This window comes from Haliotis asinina, chromosome 5, assembly GCF_037392515.1.
Source record: "Haliotis asinina isolate JCU_RB_2024 chromosome 5, JCU_Hal_asi_v2, whole genome shotgun sequence".
Classification (NCBI taxonomy): Eukaryota; Metazoa; Mollusca; class Gastropoda; order Lepetellida; family Haliotidae; genus Haliotis; species Haliotis asinina.
In genome coordinates, this window is record NC_090284.1 from 441,027 (window position 1) to 459,589 (window position 18,563).

Genomic DNA, 18,563 nt, shown 5'->3' on the forward strand with positions numbered 1-18,563 from the left:
TGGTAAAGCGGCTCGAGTCAAGCATTTGAGTTTGGCATGAGCCAACTGAGGTTTTGGCTGACTTGACATCTGGTTTAACTTCCTTGTCATTTTCAGGATCAATGAGAGTGAATCGTCCAGTGTCACTTTCAAATGATGTGTAGTACTCACTTGGATTATCTGGTCCTTGTAACCACAGACTATCCGTTGAGTTCCAAGAGGATACTAATCTGGTGGCTTCATCTGCTGGGTTCTTCTGCATAGGTACATAGTGCCATTGTGCTGGTCGAGTAGAGCGTCGAATTCTGTTGATACGATTTGCTACATACACATGAAAACTTCTCTTATCATTGTTGATGTATCCCAACACGACTCTACTATCTGTGTAGAAGGCCATCTATTCTGATGTGATGTGAAGTTGCTGTGACACGATGTCTGCAAGCTGTGTAGACAGAACAGCTGCACATAATTCGAGTCGAGGGATAGTATGTCCATGGCGTGGGGCGATTAAGCCAAGACTACGTTGAAGAGGAGGACTGGCCACATGCAAGTCCAAGTCTTTAATATCTTTGGTAAGGTCGTGAGTGTCGAAATAGGAAAGCATGGCCCGACTGTTTGAAACTATTTTGTGAAGCCTGATGCTACCCGCAGTTTTAAGTTCACTCTGTGTTCTCTGAATAAGACTGACTGCTTTGTTATCACTTGATTCAGAGAGTGCATCGTTCACATAGAAGTTGTCCTCGACAAACTGTCTTATATCTGAAGGAGCCTGTTCAACCGACTTTCTCAAGCCATACGTCGCAACTGCAGGGGAGAGTGAGTTGCCGAACACATGAACAGTCATGCGGTATTCAATCAAGTCCTTGCTGGGATCATTGTCTCTGTACCAGAGAAATCGAAGGTAATCGCAGTGAGATTCTTTGACTTTGAAACAGAAGAACATCTGTTCCACATCTGCTGTAACGGTGACAGATTCAGTACGAAATCACAGCAGAATGCCCAACAGGTTGTTAGTAAGATCTGGTCCTGTCATCAACACACTGTTTAGAGAGATGCCTTCTCATTTGGATGAGGAATGAAAAATGCCTCGATCTGTCCAGGCTTTTTGGCACTATACACACCGAATAAGGGTAGAAACGAGCTTTCTTGATTTTTCTTTAGTGGAGGGGCTACTTTTGCATGACCTCTGTCGATGATCTTAGCCATGAATGCCACCATACGGTCCTGTTTGGTACCGTCCTTGAGCAAACTGGAGTGTAATAGTTTCGCTTTGTGTACTGCTTGTGCTCGATTGCTTGGTAAGTTTGGTCGGTCTGGACGGAAGGGTAATGGTGCAGTCCAGAAGCCATCATTGTCTTTGGTGAATTCAGAGTCCATAAGGTTTAGAAATTCCTTATCTTCAATCGATGGTGCCGGTGTCTCATCAAATTTGGTTCTCTGAAAGACATCGACATAGTTTGCATTGTCTTCAAAGTTGTATGGACATGGTTCCATTATAGTAAGTCTACAGTTCCCTAGCAAGTGAGTCTTGTTCACATACACCGCGTCTGGCCTGTGGACATTTCCAAGACAGACATTGCCTATGATGGCCCATCCTAGATGCAGTTTCTGATCAAATGGGGCATCCGGAGGACCTGTGCGCTGATCAAGCACATAATGAGCTGTCAGTAGGTCACGGCCGATGAGTAGGAGTATTTCTGCATTAGGATCAATTGGAGGGATGAACTCTGCAATGTCTTGTAAGTGTGGATGGTGCAGAGCGGCTTGCGGAGTAGGTATTTCTTCCCGCACATCAGGGATTTCATTGCATTCAATCAAGGTAGGTAAGTCCAGTATAGAAGATCCATCCAGGGCTTTGAACTACATAGCCTGCAACTTGTCGTCCATACATCGTGATGCTACAAAACAAGAAGACAAGGTATATTCTGTCTCCTGACCACTTTCACTGAAGTACTCGAAGAATGAGCTAAAGATCAATTGCTTTGATTGTCCACAACTGCGCAAGTTAATAAAGACTGTTCCGGAAATCCTCGAGGGAACACTCTCACCAAGATTGTTTTAGCACAAGATTTACTGCCTACAGCTCCTTCACACACCTTGGTACAAGCCGAAGTAACAGATTTATGTTTATTTCGACTCTCCCCTTTATGCAAGCTCTGTGCTGTGGGAGGTTTGTCTTTACTCTGATTCTCCCCTCCATGCACTTTCTGGGTCTCTTTGTTTGATGTGCGTTCTTCGAATTGATGCAAAGCAGTAGGGTGATGCTCACTTCCACAGAAGAAACATGGGGATCTATTTTGGCAGTCTCTTGTGACATGTTCTGTAGATTCAGCACATTTGAGACACACTCTCTTCTTCATGAGGAAATTTCTCTTTTCTGCAAGGGGAAGGTGTCGGAATCCCTTACAGTAGTTCAGTGTGTGACCCAATGCAGACTCATGGAATGGACATCTTCTCACGACGTCTCTGGGATCCACTGATCCAAAATCAGTTTTCTTTGTCGATAATCTGCAGGGTTTTGTGTGATCTCTAGGTGACATATGTGCATCGTAAATGAAGCTTGGGTCATTCCTGATTTTTGCTTGCTTGTTGATGAAGCTTGCAAAAAAGGAGAAGGGGGGATATGTCACATGATGTTGCTCCTTATACCTCACAGCCTCATTTGTCCATTTGTCCTGTAGGTTGTATGGAAGCTTATTCACTATGGGAGTGACACCCGAAGAAGAGTCAAAATAGGATGACAGGGAGGAATACCTGATGTCATCTTTCACTGACTCAATCTCGGCTATAATGTCAGAGAGGTCGAAAAGTTTGCTGTTATCCTTAGGTGTGATTTTGGGGAAACTGGAAAGTTTGTTTCTCAATGCTGATTCTACAAACTCCGGACTTGCATACCTATCTTCTAATCTCTCCCAGACCTTTTGTAGACCAAGTTGTGGGTTATGAGAGTTTGTTGCTCGGATGCCGGAAGCTTGTTTGCTTGAGTCAGGGCCTAGCCATCTGATAAGTAGGTCCATCTCTTCCTGTGGAGACAAATGAAGTTCCTGTATGATATTCTTGAATGAGTTCTTCCAAATTCCAAAATACTCAGGCCTGTCACTGAATTTACACAGCCTTGATAGTAGGAGGTCTTTCTTCATCAAGAACTTAGACAATTCTGTAAGTGCTGATGAGGTTTCATTTGGGACATAACTGTTAGCTGTAGGGTTGAGTGTGCTGGTGAAGACAGTCTGTTTTGGTAAGGATGGTTGAGGGACAATGGCTGGAGTAACATGAACCGCTTGGTGTGGTATAGTGACCTGAACATCATGATCGGGTGATTGGGGTGTAGTTACCGGGGCATCATGAACAGAAGTACATATGTCTTGTTCCATCTCTTCTTGCATAGCACGCAATTCAGCCTCAGCTTCTACAACATCTCGTTCAGAATTCAAAAGTTTCATTGAATTTACAAGTTTGGCTTTCTGTTTTTCCAATTCAGTTTCCTTTTGTGCAAACTGAAGTCTAATTTTAGCTGCCTCCGCCTTAGCCTATGTGCGCATAAATAGGGAACTAACCCTTGATTGTACAGACCCGCATTGTGAAGGTGCTTTCTTAAAGGCTCCTTGATATGCCCTTCCTGCTGACTGTACCTTGTTGAGTATTTTACCTCCTGGGTTTTGATATACTACCCTTAAGTTGTCACTCTCCTTAGTGCCGGTTTTAGCTAAAAAGTCTAAGAAATCCAGCAAAAACTCATTATAACTTGAGTATTCTGCTTTGATATCATTTTCCCATTGCTCTGTGCGTTCACCTGTCGTAAGCACTTTGTCTATTCTAATGTCTATTCTAATTTCAAAGTCAGAGAGTTTTTTCACAAAATAGTCAACTCTTTCTTGAAAATAATCCTTTCCCTTCTCTGTCAGTATTCTAGTACCTGATCGAGACGCCATATCTATGTAAAGATAATCTGAGATAGTCAGAAGTCACGAAAATAGGGTACACTGTAAGCTATGCCATATGACTTGCTGGCGATGCAGTTCTTTTACTATATTGTCCTCACAAACATGACATAAGATCTGTATGCATTTTTAAATCTTCATTCCTCTTGTTGACAATGTCATAATGCATCACTATGGAGAGCGGTGAAAGAACTATGCATACTCATAGCTGTACTAACCCGGAGTATGGTTAACATTGAACATGAACGTTGAGCAGACGAACAAGAAGGGAGGTAACTCTAAAATGATGTGAATGAAGTGCTCGTAAAGGATAGCAATAAGACCATGAAGGGGAGCTAAAGCCACATCAGAATGGAAAGAGCATGTAATTAATGGATACAAATATCTAATAGACCCTAAGTGGGGCACCACAATGTGACTGTTCACTATCTAGCCCAAACAGGCAAACAGTAGAAGATGGTGATGTGACTGGCAACTATCTAGCCTCAACAGGCACCCAGTAGAAGATGGTCATGTGACTGTTCACTATCTAGCCTCAACAGGCACCCAGTAGAAGATGGTGATGTGACTGTTCACTATCTAGCCTCAACAGGCACTCAGCAGAAGATGGTGATGTTACTGTTCACTATCTAGCCTCAACAGGCACCCAGTTGAAGATGGAGAAGTGACTGTTCACTATCTAGCCTCCACAGGCACTCAGTAGAAGATGGTGATGTGACTGTTACTGTAAATCATGAAATTAATGCGAGCATTTTATTAATGTGATAAATGCGTCTGTACATGTGTCGCATTATTAAAATGACGCATTTCAGTCTGGGGGTGTACTTTTGAATAAACGTCAGAAAACGGATATCTCTTCTTGTCTTTATCATGTTTTATTGTCTTCAATACAATCAATACAGAATGAAACAACAATTTAGTCATCTTGTATAACATTAATTGACAATCGAGCACTCGTTTCATTGACACTACTTGTTCATCGGCAAAGGACAAGGTATGATAAGGGTGGTTTTTGGCCCACTAACAGAATTGGCTGAAAACATGTTATTTGTTTAGAGACAAGTTAGCTTTGCATAAAAATGTTCTGAGGTGTAATTTTACTGCAGTGGGGGCCCAGAATGGGTTTTATCAGTTCCCATGAAAAATAACACAAAGTCTGAAATATCATTGTGCCATAATGGCTTATTTACAACTGTCATTTTATTTACATACAAATTACCGCAGTTTTACGACAGGTAGTCATGCTGAAAAACATATCAATGTCAATCATACTGTTTTAACCGCAAGGGGCCCAATTAGGGTTGCAAAACATTGTTAATTCAATTACTTGCCAATTGTGTCCCCAAAACTCAGTCATTATTCACAGCATTCTTTGCAAATGTAATTCATGGGTTCATTGTACAACATGTAAGCATGATGACAAACATGTTGTACTAAGAATCACAGGGGCCTGATTTGGGTAAAGCTACATTTTGGGCACAGCTTCATTCCAGCTAGTAAGTGTTACAAGTCAGCATTTACAACCAGTTTTAGCAAATATACAGTTATCATCTCAATCATCATATGTTAATACAATAGCCAACCATGTTGCACTAAAAATCACAGGTCTTGACCTCAAAGGGGACCATTTCAGGTGAAATTTCATTGTAAGTGCAGGTTCATATCAACACCATGCACACGTTAAAGTCAGTATTCAAAAGACTTCACAGAGTAATTATTCACAACTTATCCACTTTAAAGATAAAAAACATCCCCTATTACTTTTCATTCACACAGTCATCAATCTCAGTGTGTGATTCACTCTCAAGAACTGCAGTATTCAAAAGTGTATAAACCTAAAGTAGATCAAAATATCTAAAATATGAATTTAAAATATTGGGTACAAAGGCAACTAGACTGACTTGAAAAGGTGAATGGTCAGTGTGTCTCAAGAAAAGATTTACATGATTTTAATTAAAGCTTATTTCACCAGTGTTGTAACATAGATTACCAAACTTATGAAAACAAATTACAATATTTGGATTTGATGCGAAACAGTTTAATTAAACATTGTAGACTTGATAAACAAACTTTGAAAAAAAGAAAGAAAAGTTACATGGATTTGAACTTGCATGTCTGATAACAAAAAATACCGACAGTCCACTGTTGCAACCATTAGGCTACATATTCCTTTGCCTCCCAGTGTGAATTTAAGCTTATATATTACACTTTACAACTATGTATGACTTGACGTCTGCTTGTGTTCATCATCTGCTAGACCTTGATACAATGTTCTTATTCTAGCTAAAAAAATCCTTTTCATACAGTTAAGTGTAGTCATTTTGGTTAAATGAAATCTAATATGTCATTGGAAACATCAAGGTACATAAGGTCTTGGAAAATCCATATGTTTATATATGGCAATCCTGTTGAATGACAGTGTTATTTTGACAGTAACAGGGGACTCAAAGGTGTTTGATACACAGATGATAGAAAAACTATGATCAAATTCTTACATAATAACAAAGATTCTCACCTTTACAGTACTGCTTGATCATATTTTGAAAATCTTCAGACATCTTCTTACTTTTCTAGCAGAGACCAACAACCCAAAACCAATGTTTACCTCTCATAAATCAGCCTTGTGAGTGCCTTATGATATTGAAAATTTTAATAAAGATGTTTGATATGTGTATTTTAGATAACAAAACCATTCAAAATATAATGTATCATGGCACAGATGTGTAAATGTGATGGATTGTTTTTAAAGATGTTAGTTTATGTCAATGTTTATTTTTTGAGATGTTGTATGGGGCAATTTCATAAACCGAAAAAATGTATTTTTTTAAAGATTTTGATGTGAGCAAAAGCGTGACCCACCACAATTTTTTAGGTGTGCATTCTAATTTACTCTCTTCATATGTGGTGAAAAAATTGGGATGGGTCACGCTTTTGCTCACACTTTTCTACCACTCTGAAAATCAGAAAATGTAAGGTTTCTAGAAGATATTGTAAAATATGTTAACTTTGAGGTCTTCAAAGAGGAAAACTAACAACACCAAAAACATAAAAATGCAATTGGAGGTAACTTCAACAATTAGTTTAGCTCCTTTTATGCTAAAATTATTGTGTTGTAAAATTTTGATAATCATGACGTTGTGGGCCAATAATGGCCTCTATCATACCTTGTCCTTTTCTCACTAAGCAGAAGTGTTGACACTACACACTACACCAGTCAATACAGGTCACTTCCTCATTACAGGTATCACAAGTCAGTTATCACTGGTTACAATAATCACTGTCAATTGTTCAAAGTCATTGAAGCACATCAGCCAGACAGGACATTCTCCAGCCACGCAGGATCGTTTCGTGATCTTTGCTCACCTTTGCAATCGCTGCCTCCATCCATTTGGCATGCAGAGGCTTCATCACACTTATTCGTAAGTCCACATATGTGTCCTTTTTGGAACCTGTCAAATTGTCTGACACTTTGTTGGCGTACCAATTAACAAATTGGTTCTTTATGGCCACCTTGAATTCACCATTCACCGACAAATCCATGGGCTGTAACTCTCCCGTGCATCCTGCGGGTACAAATCGTACTTCAAAATGGGTTTTTTTCAATCGATCCTGGACATTTTCACACCTGTGGGCTGCGAAGACATCAAAAATCAATAACGATTTTTGTCTCACTCCAAGTCCAAGTTGTTTTTTAACTTTCTTTGTGTGTGGGATTAACACATTGTCTATGTAGGTAAGCATAATTTCCTCTGTGCTCCAATGATTGGCCGAATGAGTCACGTGCCACTCCTCTGGAAAGTTGTGATTGGCCTGACACTTGTTTGTGGTACCCTGGTAAATAACTTGCGGGGGGAGTAAGATCCCTGAAGCGGAACTGCCAAGGACCATGGTGATTTCCCGTTTGTCTTCCACTCCGACTACATCCACTTGTTTTGCACCCTGTTGTGTTAACGTCCAGCCTGACACAGGCACAATTTTGACACCGGTCTGGTCAAAGTTTATGACAAGGTCAGCTGGAATCGACTTTGACTTGACTGTCTCCCCTACCGCTTTGATGAACTGTTCCTTCTTTTCGTCAAAATCAGCTGGGAGTTTCCTGGCTGTTTTAGTGGCCTTCCTTTTCACAAACTTGTAGCGATTTAGGAATGAATTCGACAAAGATCGGTCTAGCTTAATGGGACCTTCATTTTCTTCAAGCAAAGTACGGTTCTCATGTAACACTATGCCCCTAGCATTAGCCAAAATGATGTTTCGATTGACGATTCCATCCACCACTCTGATCTCCTTCACGTGTTCATATACAAGTCTGTCCAACTCCCCTAGCAGTAATGGACGGACACGTGACTTATAGTCGAGTTTGGTGATGTCTTCATCAGGCTTCACTTTACTCTGTGCAACGATGTATGCTTTCTTCATAATACGAACGGCACTTTCCCCTAAACTAACGTCTAACACCTTACTAAAGTGCTTCGCTGCACGTGTGTTGCCATGGTCCACTGCATACTTGGCAATCTTGGCTCTTGTCTCCGGTGAATAGTGGTTGTTGATTCTTTTCCTCTTCACACCTCTGCGAGATGTAATAGCATCGGGGTTGTACTCCGATATCTTCATGATTTCTTTGTTGGCCGACTCCATTTGCGAGGCTTTTTCAGGTGTCTCAGGAAGTCTGGAAGGTCAACAGGCTGGCGCTTGGTCACGGTAACGAACTTCAGCATGATTTTGCCGTTGTGACATTGCACAATTACCGAGGTTTTTTATATGGTAACATGTGTCACCTCAAATTAATTTGAGCAAATCCTTTCAACAGAAGTCTTTCATGTCGGATTACATTTTTAACTGTTGTCATAAGACAAGTAGTAGCAAGCAATCACATGATCAAACATGGCAGCATAATCAAAACATCGTCAGCTCCATTCCATTCAATGCTTAACAAGTTCAATTCAGGTCACTACTAGTGTGTGGTAATAAGAAATGAACATCAAAGAATCAGGGTGTCTCATTTTCTGATCAAAACAGCTTCCAGAGTTCGCATTAATTTCATGACGCATTTTAGACAAGACCTTTGCACTCGCATTAAATTCATGACGCATTAATTTCATGATTTACAGTAACTATCTAGCCCAAACAGGCACCCAGTAGAAGATGGTGATGTGACTGTTCACCATCTAACCTCAAAAGGCACCCAGCAGAAGATGGTGATGTGACTGGTCACTATCTAGCCTCAATAGGCACCCAGCCGAAGATGGTGATATGACTGTTCACCATCTAATCATCAAATAATTTGCTTTGGGTTCCATCTTTTCAGATCTTGTTCCATGATTAATCCATGCAGTAGAAAACTAAAGAGAAATTCAGTGTTGTTACTACTTCTTGGCATCAGCTGAAGAAAGTCTTAGACACAATAAGCAAATGGACGAGCAGACAAAGGAACCCCTCAGTGTGATCATTGAAATTGTTTGAAATTGTCTGATAAGCACTCACCACTGGTTAACTAAAATGAAGGCTGATGAACAGAATCATCATAGAACAGACAATAAACAATTTATAGGCCACATGTTTACTGAAACAAGAACTTCATCTACTGAGGGTAAAACTGGTTCTGTGACAAAATGAAAGGCTTGGTAAGGCTTAATTAATTTGCAAGAACATTAAAAAGCTGAAAGCTCTATATACAGATGAACCCCGTTTATCCGAACGTTTTGATTTCTCTCGAAAATTGTCCAGATAGCGAATTTTTTCATGTACATATATATCAATAAATCAATAGTGAATAGTAATAACAGTGAATCATCCTAACATGTAGGCGGAATGCAGCATACAAGTTGTCTCGGACGTAATTGTGTGGCAGGCTATTTTAAACTTGCATCGCGACAGATAGGACGGGTTGATTTATAAGCAGTCTAAGTAAACGTCGTCTCAGTGTATTTCGTTACACTCCACCACTGAATCTAACAAAACCTAGTAGAAGGTCGCGTCAGGTAACCTTTGAGCAACCTATGACAGTCCAATCAAATGCGAAACGGTGAAATAGATTTAACCAATCAGACAACGGCTACTCTTTAGGGATCGTAGGGACTTTCAAAATATTCAGGTCACCGACACAGATCTGTCCACAAACAAAAATCAGCATATAACACAGTTATTTGACCTACAGTATATACGCTTTGGGGTTTCTGTTGACATGGTTACCATTAGCTAATATTTCCGCAAGATAACATCATTGAATATTGTCATAAACACTATTTTCAGCGACTGTTTACTCACCGTTGTCATGGCTGTACGTACGCTGTGTGCATCACCCGGAAGCAATCGTACGCTAAAGAGCATTCAGAATCATTCGGGTACCAACCCTTTCGAGACAAAAAGTTCAAAAGGTATGTGCGAATATGCACTTTCGCGATTTGGTAAGCTGTGTTCTGATTGGTCAATCTCAAAGGTTACCTGACGCGACCTCCCATAAGGTTTTGTTAGACTCGGTGGTGGAGTGTAACGAAAAGTACTGAGGATAAGTTTACTTAGACTGATTTATAAGTGTTGTATGCAGTACAGTTACAGTGTAGTTAACCGTAATCCTACTTAACATGTGTTTTTGTTACTGATGAGATATTCTCACACCTGCCAAATTCTAATGAACAACCTGAGTGACATGTTCCCCTTGTGTTTTGATGGCTAATTAATCAATTCACATCAAATGTCTTCTGATAATATTAAAAATGAACTGACACAGTCATGCTGTAAACAGTATTGATGTGACACATACACACGCACGTGAGCACAGATCTTTTCCGTCTGGATAACAGGATCATTTTCCAAAGCAATCTATGGGAATTGTTTGAAAATTTGCCTTAAAGGTACGGAAGCTCAGGGTCCGGTTAAGTGAGTACAATAACTGAACGTAAGTTTCGTTTCACATAAAAATCGTCCGGAAGGCAGGGACTCCGGATGTGGGGTCTGAGTAAACGGGGTTCAACTGAACTTCCTTTTACTAGTATTATTTACCTAAATTGTATGGAATTGTCAAGATACTCATTGTGCCTTGAAGACTTTCTGTTATTTTTTCTACTAACAAAACAATGCAAAAGCAAATGTTAGTTGCGACATAAGAGACTGTAATGTTAATCTTGGACAATAAGCTAGCTAGATCCAGCCTGATGATCTCACCTATCTTCCCCCCCAGTGTTGTGGGGCCGCTCTCTCCTACAAGCCAGTAAACAACAATGATCATACAGACACATCTACAGCAGCATCAACACATAGGTTTTACTTCCATTAAACATGTATTACAATCACAACTACAGGTACACTGTACAAATAGATATAGATTTATCACTTACTGAAAGCATTTGGTCTCTTGCAGGTGTGAGAGCAGTGGTTGACCCCCCAAATGAAGAGGCGGTAGAAGTGGTTGATGATGATGATGGGAGGCACGAGAGTGGGTCGGTCAAAGTACTCAAATACCAGAGACAGGCGGTAGTAGCGCCAGATCTTCATTGAATTGTCCTGCACTGTCTGGAATGTGTAGCTGAAAAACACATCACATCTTGCAGAATGTAATAACTGTGTGCTTGAATGCTGTATACACTTCCTTGGCCATGATATAACTAACATGATGTATACACCTGCTTGGCCATGATATTAACTACAATGCTGTATGCACCTGCTTGGCCATGATATAACTAACGTGATGTATGCACCTGCTTGGCCATGATATAACTAACGTGATGTATACACCTGCTTGGCCATGATATAACTAACGTGATGCATGCACATGCTTGGCCATGATATAACTAATGTGCTGTATGCACCTGCTTGGCCATGATATAACTAACGTGATGTATACACCTGCTTGGCCATGATATAACTAACATGATGTATCCACCTGCTTGGCCATGATATAACTAACATGATGTATACACCTGCTTGGCCATGATATAACTAACGTGATGCATGCACATGCTTGGCCATGATATTAACTAATGTGCTGTATGAACCTGCTTGGCCATGATATAACTAATGTGCTGTATGCACCTGCTTGGCCATGATATAACTAGCGTGATGCATGCACATGCTTGGCCATGATATAACTAACGTGATGCATGCACATGCTTGGCCATGATATAACTAATGTGCTGTATGCACCTGCTTGGCCATGATATAACTAACGTGATGTATGCACCTGCTTGGCCATGACATAACTAACGTGATGTATACACCTGCTTGGCCATGATATAACTAACGTGATGTATACACCTGCTTGGCCATGATATAACTAACGTGATGCATGCACATGCTTGGCCATGATATAACTAATGTGCTGTATGCACCTGCTTGGCCATGATATAACTAACGTGATGTATACACCTGCTTGGCCATGATATAACTAACATGATGTATACACCTGCTTGGCCATGATATAACTAACGTGATGTATACACGTGCTTGGCCATGATATAACCAAAGAGCTGTATGCACCAGTTTGGACATGAGATAACTAACAAGCTGTATGCACCTGCCTGGCCACAATATAACTAACATGCTGTATGCACCAGTTTGGACATGATATAACTAACATGCTGTATGCACCTGCTTTGCTAGAGGAAAACACTGTATACATCAACACCGCCATTATATAGCATGCTGTATGCACCTGCTTTGCTAGAGGAAAACACTGTATACATCAGCTTCGCCATTATATAGCATGCTGTATGCAGCTGTATGCACCTGCTTTGCTAGAGGAAAACACTGTATACATCAGCTTCGCCATTATATAACATGCTGTATGCACCTGCTTTGCTAGAGGAAAACACTGTATACATCAGCTTCGCCATTATATAACATGCTGTATGCACCTGCTTTGCTATAGGAAAACATTGAATACATCAGCTTCGCCATTATGTAGCATACTGTATGCACCTGCTTTGCTAGAGGAAAACACTGTATACATCAGCTTCGCCATTATGTAGCATGCTGCATGCACCTGCTTTGCTAGAGGAAAACACTGTATACATCAGCTTTGCCATTATATAACATGCTGCATGCACCTGCTTTGCTAGAGGAAAACACTGTATATATCAGCTTCGCCATTATGTAGCATGCTGTATGCACCTGCTTTGCTAGAGGAAAACACTGTATACATCAGCTTCACCATTATGTAGCATGCTGTATGCACCTGCTTTGCTAGAGGAAAACACTGTATACATCAGCTTCGCCATTATGTAGCATGCTGTATATTCCTGTGTAGCCAGATGATGACATTTTATAAACCAGCTTAGCCATGATAGAACATGCTCTCTACCTCTTCTTGGCCACAGTTCAAACACCCTGGCATATCTACCTACATGGCTTCATATGCTTTGGCTATTGACCAGTGAGAATTCGACCAATTTATCTTAAGGGTAATAGCCCTGTATACATATGCTTTGTTATGATATAACATGCTGTATGCATTTGCTTGGCTGGGTATACCCCCTGTATATAACCACTTATCTATGGGTTATATTAGTTATAAGTGTTTTGAAAGGGTTACGGGACTGTAAGATCCTTGCGCCTCGGGATATGCATGGGCCTTACAGTTCTGTACACCCTTTGAAAACACTGTGAGACAAATCTATTACCCTTAAGATCTTTTTCATTTTGCTTATCTTTAACCACCAAATTTCAGCATTTGGCATGCCATACATTGCTAGAGAATAACATGCTGTATGCATCAGCCTCGCTAGGGGATAACATGCTGTATGCATCAGCCTCGCTAGAGGATAACATGCTGTATGCATCAGCCTCGCTAGAGAATAACATGCTGTATGCATCAGCCTCGCTAGAGGATAACATGCTGTATAGATATGGCCATCTGTTAGGTAGTACAGAATTGTATGACAAATTTCAGTTTTAGATGTGCCACCATATACAACCTGGAAAATGGCTGTAAAACTAATGATAAAACTGCTTGGCTAGAAAATGGTCGACACTGTGTATACACCAGTATGTTTTACCTGAACATGGCAATTAAGAGGTTAACCAGCAGGATGTTGGTGAGGATCATGTACACAGCTAGCAAGACAGACACAAGCGCATTGGGCTCGGGACATCGTGGTGCAAGATCCGCTCGCCACAAGGTCTCATTCCGGGTACAGCTTGATGGGTCGTCCTCACCTGAAAAACATGTCACAATATATAATTACACTCCCTCCCTCAGTGACTAGCAGGAAGGAATAGTGTGGACAAATGCTATTTTGCTAAGAACCATTCATGTCCTAAGCCAGCTCACCTTGCACACGTTCCAGGAACAGCTCACCGTACATCTGCCAGTAGGGAAGGTACAGTACATTGATGAGGACCTTGTAACTGGGGACATGGTTGGGGTACAGATTCACATGGTAGGCAACTCCAAAACTCAGGACAAACACCAGCAAGATGAAGAAGAAAAACAGGAGGTCTGTCAGCTGCAGACAGAAAGGTACACAGGTACAGTTCAATTCCCTCATACAGCACACCTAGCATGTGTTCATATCTAGCCACCAGAACAAACTCACTGGAAATAAATGAATAACATATGGCCTGGAAATATATGAAAAAAATGGAAATCATCTTGAGCAAATCCAGATGACCTGACACTGTGCATTGTTACACCTGAGTGATTTTAATCTTTCTTCAACTCACCATTTTCCTGATCATGATAACTTTGGGCCCCATGTTTTTAGCTGCGAAGAAGAACTGCATGAACCGGAGATAGTAGAAGGCAAGGGTGATGCTGTAGGACATCCGTGCCCAAATGAAGTTGGAAGTGAAGAGGTTGTAGCGCAAGATGATGGAAATGATAAACAGGGTGTAGATAAGGAGGTCAAACCGGTTCCAGACGTTACTAAACCAGTTCTGAATCTTGTACCGAAATGACCGCTGGTCACGAATAAAGATCTGAAACAGCAGCATACAGTAGGTTACAATGTACACCCACCTTCGATTGTTTTGACAGCACGCAGACTACAATATAGAATCCCAGGCTAATGTAGACTGCAATACCAGAGCCCAAAGCTAATGTACATTATGTTTGAATAGAATGTGTTAACTGATATATTCAGCAATTCATGGGGACAGTTTCTTGTCAAACAGACTGTAGGCAACATTAACATAATGCCAAGCTAACATAGACTGCTAACATAGTCCAAAGCTACTATAAAGTACATTACAACAAGAGTCATCAGAAGATGACATATCCCCCCGGACCCCGCATAGCACCTGAGAGTTACTAGATGTGGGAAATGTTTCCATAGAAATCGAGAAAATAATAAATCACAAAAACCTGTAAATACCAAAAGGCACCACTTTTGGGTCTGCCACACATATCTACCAAGTTTTACTGACAGATATTAGGATGTTTTTGAAACGAATCACACCTCTCACTTTTGAGACTAAGTCTGAAACATTTCCATGGAAACCCTGAAAATAATAAATCACAAAAACCTGTGAGTAGCAAAGGACGCCACTTTAGGTTCTGATTGATATATCTACCAAGTTTTGCAGAAAAATATTGAATGTTTTTTTGAGTTATGCTCCGGAAATGAAACACACCTCTCACTTTTCAGACTAGGTCTGAAACGTTTTCATGGAAACTGAGAAACTAAGAAATCACAAAAAACTGTACATAGCAAAAGGCACCACTTTAGGTTCTGATTGATATATCTACCAAATTTTGCAGAAAAATATTGAATAGTTTTTGAGTTATGTTCCGGAAACGAAGCTCACCCCACCATAAGACTAACACCAAAATGTTCCATGGAAAAACAAAAACAAGAGTCATCAGAAGATGACATATCCCCCGGCCCCCACATATTTGAAAGGACAAATCATCCGACAGTAACTCATTGTGCTTTTAGACTAAGTCTGAATTGTTTCCATGGAATTCATGAAAAATATAAATGCCATATATCTGTAATCAGAAACAGTCACCATTTCAAGATCTGCCTCATATATCTTCCAAGATCTTTTGAAAGATATGAAATGGTTTTCAAGCTGTGTTCTGGAAACGAAGTCAGCAACATGCAGAAAAATGTTGAATGGTTTTTAAGTTCTGCTCCGGAAACGAAGCACATCCCTCCATTTTGAGACTAAGTCTGAAACGTTTCCATGGAAACAGAGAAAATAATAAATAAAAAAAACCTGTAAATACCAAAAGGCACCACATTGGGGTCTGCCACATATATCTACCAAGTAACACTGACAGATATTGAGAAGTTTTTGAGTTCTGATCCGGAAACAAAACACACCTCTCACTTTTGAGACAAAGTCTGAATCGTTTCCATGGAAACCGAGAAAATAAGAAATCACAAAAACCTGTAACTAGCAGAAGGCACCATTGCAGCTTCTGATTGGTATATCTACCAAGTTTTGCAGCAAAATATGGAACCGATTTTGAGTTATGCTCCGGAAACGAAGCCCATGCCACCATTTTCAGACAATGTCCGAAACGTTTCCATGGAAACCGAGAAAATAATAAATCACAAAAACCTGTACATAGCAAAAGGCACCACTTCAGCTTCTGACTGATATATCTACCAAGTTTTACAGAAAAATATTGAACGGTTTTTGAGTTCTGCTCCGAAAACGAAGCTTATCCCTCCATTTTGAGACTATGTCTGAAACGTTTCCATGGAAACCGAGAAAATAATAAATCACAAAAACCTGTACATAGCAAAAGGCACCACTTTAGGTTCTGACTGATATATCTACCAAGTTTTGCAGAAAAATATTGAATGGTTTTTGAGTTCTGCTCCAGAAATGAAGCCCACCCCACCATAAGACTAACACCAAAATGTTCCATGGAAAAATAAAAAAAATATAAATGCCAAAAATCTGTAAATAGCAAAAGGCACAACCATAAGTAAAGTAAACTATGTCACCAGTACTCCAAGGTATAGTACACTATGTTACCAGTACTCCAAGGTAAAGTAGACTATGTTACCAGTACTCCAAGGTAAAGTAGACTATGTTACCAGTACTCCAAGGTAAAGTAGACTATGTTACCAGTACTCCAAGGTAAAGTAGACTATGTTACCAGTACTCCCAGCTAAAGCCATTTGTGTGACATACCTGTCTACTCTCCTCCAGCAACATGGTGACAAGCCACACCCAGGTGACAATCTCATACACTGACGGGGAATTTGCCTCGGTACTTGGTCGAAGGTCAATCAGTACAAAATAGCTGAAGATGCATAGGAAGCCTATGTACGATCCCTGAAATTACAGTACAGTACAGCATCTAACAATGACACAATACTCCCAGTACAGAAAACCTGACGACAACACAACACTCCCAGAATGGAAAACCTGACAATAACATGTCGGCTACCATCCTGAAACTGACTGTTAGGGGAGACATACCACGTTACAGTAGAACTTGGTTACTGGTGCAGCGTAGAAGTAGAAGATGGCTGTAAAGATGTTGATGCTGGAGCGGCTGAAGTCCATGAGGTTGACAGAGTAAAGTTTCCTCTTCTTCTGCTTCTTTTTCCCCCTGGACATTGCTGGAGTGTACTCTGCATCATCACTGCCAGGCTCCACCTGGTTAGCCTTGCTGGGAGACTCAGTTGTCTGTCCGGGGCTATGCCCTGAGGTATGGCTGTCATCCACAAGCTCCTCATCATCGCTGTCATTCCCATCCAACATGTCCACCACAGTGTTGTTGCTGGTAAACTTGATGAATGGTAGCAGGATGGGCAGTAGGATTGTTATAATGATCTGCAAAAACAAGTAAAGAGTAAAAGTGAGACCAACACACCTGTGATTGAAAGCATCCCTCCCATGCTGTCCTTGATCCCTTCCCAAACCTCCTCTACATTCTCTAAAATTAAGTATAGCAATACTACCAACCCACAGGAACACCTGCAATGCTCATTTGTATGTATAAAATATGTTGTATACCTTCCACTCTGGGGTGTACAGCGCCATTCTGCCCTTCCATATGTCGTTGAGCTTGGTCTGACAAGCGCTGTGTTCTGAAAAGTCCATCAGAGTGTGGGCATCTGCCAGCTTGAACAATGTAGTCTTGCCCCATTGCTTCTGCTCACACACAAGCAATGTGTGAGTTTGGCGTTTGTCTCGACCGTAACATTCAGAAAGCACATTAAATGACTGCTTTTCAAAATGCCTGCAAAAAGATGAAATTATTTTTTACAGATTAAGATTGATATGCAGCAGAGAGGGTTTGGGTGATCCTGGCACAGTCAGGCTGGTAAGGCTTATCATCATCTCAGGGCCCTCGCCCCTGCTACATGCAGCCAAGACAGAGAATGGGACTTCTCCCAGGAAACACTGCCTAGTCGAACCCACCAAGAACTTTCCACAGAATATGAAGGCTCCCCAACACTGCAGCCTTCTGCATTACCCAAATTGTCAGAAGGGCTGTGCTCCCGGTGGAGAACCAAGGCACTGTCCTGATCTGAGCCAAGAGATCAGGAGGTACCAAACCAAAGGCACCGAGAACAATGGGGAGCCTGACGACAGTGTACTTGGGATGCAAGCGAGACATTTCAAAGGCGAGGTCTGCATATTTATCATGCTTTTCCTGAATCCTGCCAATCACACTCTCAAAAGGGACAGAAAATTCAATGATATAAATAATTTCATTGGTTTTATCAAAAGGGACAAGAT

The 18,563-nt window shown here is 40.8% G+C and overlaps 1 protein-coding gene across 1 annotated transcript in view; it reads right to left on the reverse strand.

The window, feature by feature from the left end:
* LOC137284679 (transient receptor potential cation channel subfamily M member-like 2) overlaps positions 1 to 18,563 on the reverse strand; it is a 99,505-nt gene that overhangs the window by 18,401 nt on the left and 62,541 nt on the right. The window contains exons 18-24 of the mRNA XM_067816587.1: positions 17,835 to 18,060; positions 17,295 to 17,651; positions 17,004 to 17,147; positions 14,577 to 14,831; positions 14,185 to 14,359; positions 13,910 to 14,069; positions 11,255 to 11,442 (exon numbers count right to left, since the gene is read on the reverse strand). Coding sequence (XP_067672688.1) covers positions 11,255 to 11,442; positions 13,910 to 14,069; positions 14,185 to 14,359; positions 14,577 to 14,831; positions 17,004 to 17,147; positions 17,295 to 17,651; positions 17,835 to 18,060 — 1,505 coding nt within the window. The remainder of the gene's footprint in view (positions 1 to 11,254; positions 11,443 to 13,909; positions 14,070 to 14,184; positions 14,360 to 14,576; positions 14,832 to 17,003; positions 17,148 to 17,294; positions 17,652 to 17,834; positions 18,061 to 18,563) is intronic.